The sequence below is a fragment of the Pterocles gutturalis genome, unplaced genomic scaffold (genome assembly GCF_000699245.1).
Source record: "Pterocles gutturalis isolate BGI_N339 unplaced genomic scaffold, ASM69924v1 scaffold32949, whole genome shotgun sequence".
NCBI lineage: Eukaryota > Metazoa > Chordata > Aves > Pterocliformes > Pteroclidae > Pterocles > Pterocles gutturalis.
Genome location: NW_010131770.1, coordinates 64128 through 67231, shown reverse-complemented (window position 1 = coordinate 67231; position 3104 = coordinate 64128). Strand labels below are relative to the sequence as shown.

Here is a 3104-nt window from a genome sequence, read left to right as displayed (position 1 = left end):
GTGAAAGGCGCTGCCCCAGCAGGAGCTCTGCTGTCCCCACTCCACACACCTTACAGCCCTTCTCCTCACTGGAATGAGCACAGGAGGCTTCCACACGTGCTGCTCCACCTGCCTCAACCTGACAAGAGGACTCTGTCCTCCCTCCAGCTGCTGCAGAACGCCCGGAGCAGCTCCTCCCTGATCCCACGACGGGGCACATCCAGCCAGCGCAACACAGATCACCTACAGGCAATCCCTGCTGGCCCTGCTCCTATGCTATGCTCTGGTCAGCTGGCTGCTTCTCCCCACACAGACAACCCAACAAGCAACCACTGCATGATGGAGGCCAGCTTTTTTTTTTTTCTTTAATATGGATATTAACTTAAAAATAGAAAGAAAGAGTCCCCCAGACAATAAATATTACGCCTTCATGAAATAAATTAATGTAGAGATTCTGTGCAGGGGGAAGTCGCTCCAATCACAGATTCAACAGCAACTGGCACTGGATCCAGTGTCCCCTCCCAACCTTCTCCACTGCCTCGTGCATTGGAGAAGCAGCAGCGAGCCCACCTACCCCAGATGTGGTGGGCCACAGCGGGGCGAGACATGGCCTTCACTGAGCCTGGCAGGGTCACAGAGCCAAGGAAGTCACCAGGATTCCTCTCTGACGGCCACCGAGATGTCTGGGATTGTTCCACTCATCTGGCACACAGAGCTGGCATCAGACCCACAGGACCAACCTACCTGGGATGGGACCCTCCAGAAGGGCCCAGGGGAGCCCCCCACCAGAGCCCTACCCTCCTCGCTGCGGCAGGAGCCTGCCTGGAGCCCTCACACTAGTTTCATGTGAATTTGAAGAGCATGACAAATTGTTTGTGGGGTGTTTTGTTTCTTTTTTTCTCCCTCCCCACCCTCCAATCAATACCCCCCTGCCCCAACATACACGACATAGAAGACCCCCTACTCCCTCCCCAGTAAAGACATTTCATCCCCAGTCTCTGCTGGAGTCACCCCCCTAGCCCACACCTCCCGGAGTGAGAGAAGTTCACAGATAAGGCAGTTCGTGTGAGAGGGAGCTCGGCCCTGCCAGCAGCCAAGCCCGTACCTCCAGGACTGAGAAGGGCAGCGACTCACAACACCGAGCCTGCCTCTTCCAGACAAGACAGAGAACAGAGACAGACAGACAGACAGAGTGTGGGAGGGAGGCACTCCTATGGTTTGCATTGCTGCTTCCCTCCTCCCCTGGCTCTGGCTCCCCAGCCCTTGCAGGTCCACTTTATCATCCCCCTCCCTTCTCCCAGACCCTCATACAGTTCAGATGCTCAACAGCTAAAAAAACAACACAACAAAAACAACAAAACCACCCCCACGCCACACCCTTCGCATCCTTCTCCACCCACTGCCATGGCCCAGAGGGGAAATCCTGACTCCCAAAAAAGGTCCTGCAACTTTTGCCTCCTGGCGGAGCTGAGACCGAGCAGGAGGTGGGCCCATTATTTCCCTGTGATCTCTATAACATCGTCGTCTTTGTCCTCGTCATTAGAGCTGCATCCCACCTCTGGGACCTCCTGGGGTTCAAACTGAGGCACCTGGGACCGAAGGAGGCCCCCGGCCGGGTAGCCCGAGTGAGGGGACATGTAGCCAGGGTAGGCAGATGCCATGCTCCTGGGAAGGCTGCTAGGCAAGACAGGGGCTGGGAAAGGAGCAAACATCCTGGGCTCGGGCAGGAGTGACTGCGTGAAGGGAAGCGAGTAATTGGGCAGCACCCCCGTCAGAGAAGGGTTTAGCATGAATGAGGGGACGCTGGCGGTGGCTGAGGTAGCAGCAGAAGAGCTGGCGGTGCCGGCTGTCAGCAGAGGGTCAGTAGTCACAGGGAACACCAGATGAGGGTCTGGGAGTAAATTGGGCAGCTGGTAGTAAGAGGAGCCAGTGCCCATGTACAAGGAGTTTCCTGGTTGGGAGGCAAATGGATGGGTTAGGTTGTGGTTTAAAGAGACAGGAGGCATGGCGAACCCACCAGAGACGGGGTACCCGTGTTCGTAGGGCTGCATGGACGATGGCAACTGGCGCTTCTTCTGCTGCCTGCGGGCTTGCTCCTCCGAAGCCGACGGTGAGGTTGACTTGCGCTTGTTGCCCCGTAAGTCCAACACCGAGTGGGCTTCGACGTGCTGGCTGGTGGCTGGCAGAGCTGAAGACACGGAGGGAGCCATGCAGTGAATCCCCACACGCTGCTCAGCTCCTCGGGCTGCCAAGCCAGACGTGTTGTCCGTGCGGGCAGGGTGGCCTTGCGCTGTGTTGGTGCTGGGAGAGCTGTGCCGGGACTCCCGGGCAGCCGCCGCCTCCGCGTACTGCTGCAGCTCACTGATGATCTCGGGGCTGTCGGGGGATATGGGCCGAGTGAGCTCCTCCGTGCTGGGGAGCTGTGGTGATGAGGCACTGTGTCTGCCATTGCTTGTGGACTCCAGCGAAGAGCTCTGGGAGCCTGGAAACAAGGAGATGGATGGAGCAGGTGAGAAAGACAATCTTGGAGAAAAACCCAGAGGCCAAGAAGCAACAGTGGAAAGGAAGGTGGGGACATCATGGGCAGATTGTGAGGTCAGCTCTGAACACAGGCGTGATGGAAGGCAGCCAGGGAACACTGCCCCAGACACTCGGAGAGGAAAGCAGACGAGGAAGCCTCACACAGTGCTCACAAGCCCCTACCTGAGGCAGCTGTCCGACGGTCTTCATTGCCCTTCGGCTTCCCAGTGGTCCGGATAGCAAAAATCCGTCCATCGCTGGTCCGGATATACGTCCCTGGAAAAGAGTCAGAACAACTTCATTCACGGTTTCCGTGAGCCCGTGAGGCTGCCCAGGCAGGAACAGGACAGCAGTGCTGCATAAGGCTTGCCCACAGATCACACAGGGAGATCAGTGGGAGACAGAACCCCACTCCTCATTTCCACCCTTTCAGCTTTCCTGGGTTGGAGCTCACCCCCTCCCAAAGTGCTGCTGGGGGGAAATGTGGAACTTCATGCTTGGGACTAAGTTTGCTATGGGAGCACCAGGAAGCGTTTGACTGCCCCAGTACACACAGTGGGTGTTGTGAGAATGAGACAGCCACAAAGTTCAACAGCTCCTCTCAG

At 57.3% G+C, this 3104-nt stretch overlaps 1 protein-coding gene across 1 annotated transcript in view; it reads right to left on the bottom strand.

The window, feature by feature from the left end:
• Positions 1-1410: 1410 nt before the first annotated feature.
• Positions 1411-3104, bottom strand: part of RAD54L2 (RAD54-like 2 (S. cerevisiae)) — a 43650-nt gene continuing 41956 nt past the window's right edge. The window contains 2 exon segments of the mRNA XM_010080713.1: positions 1411-2461; positions 2683-2775. Coding sequence (XP_010079015.1) covers positions 1473-2461; positions 2683-2775 — 1082 coding nt within the window. The 3' untranslated portion in view covers positions 1411-1472.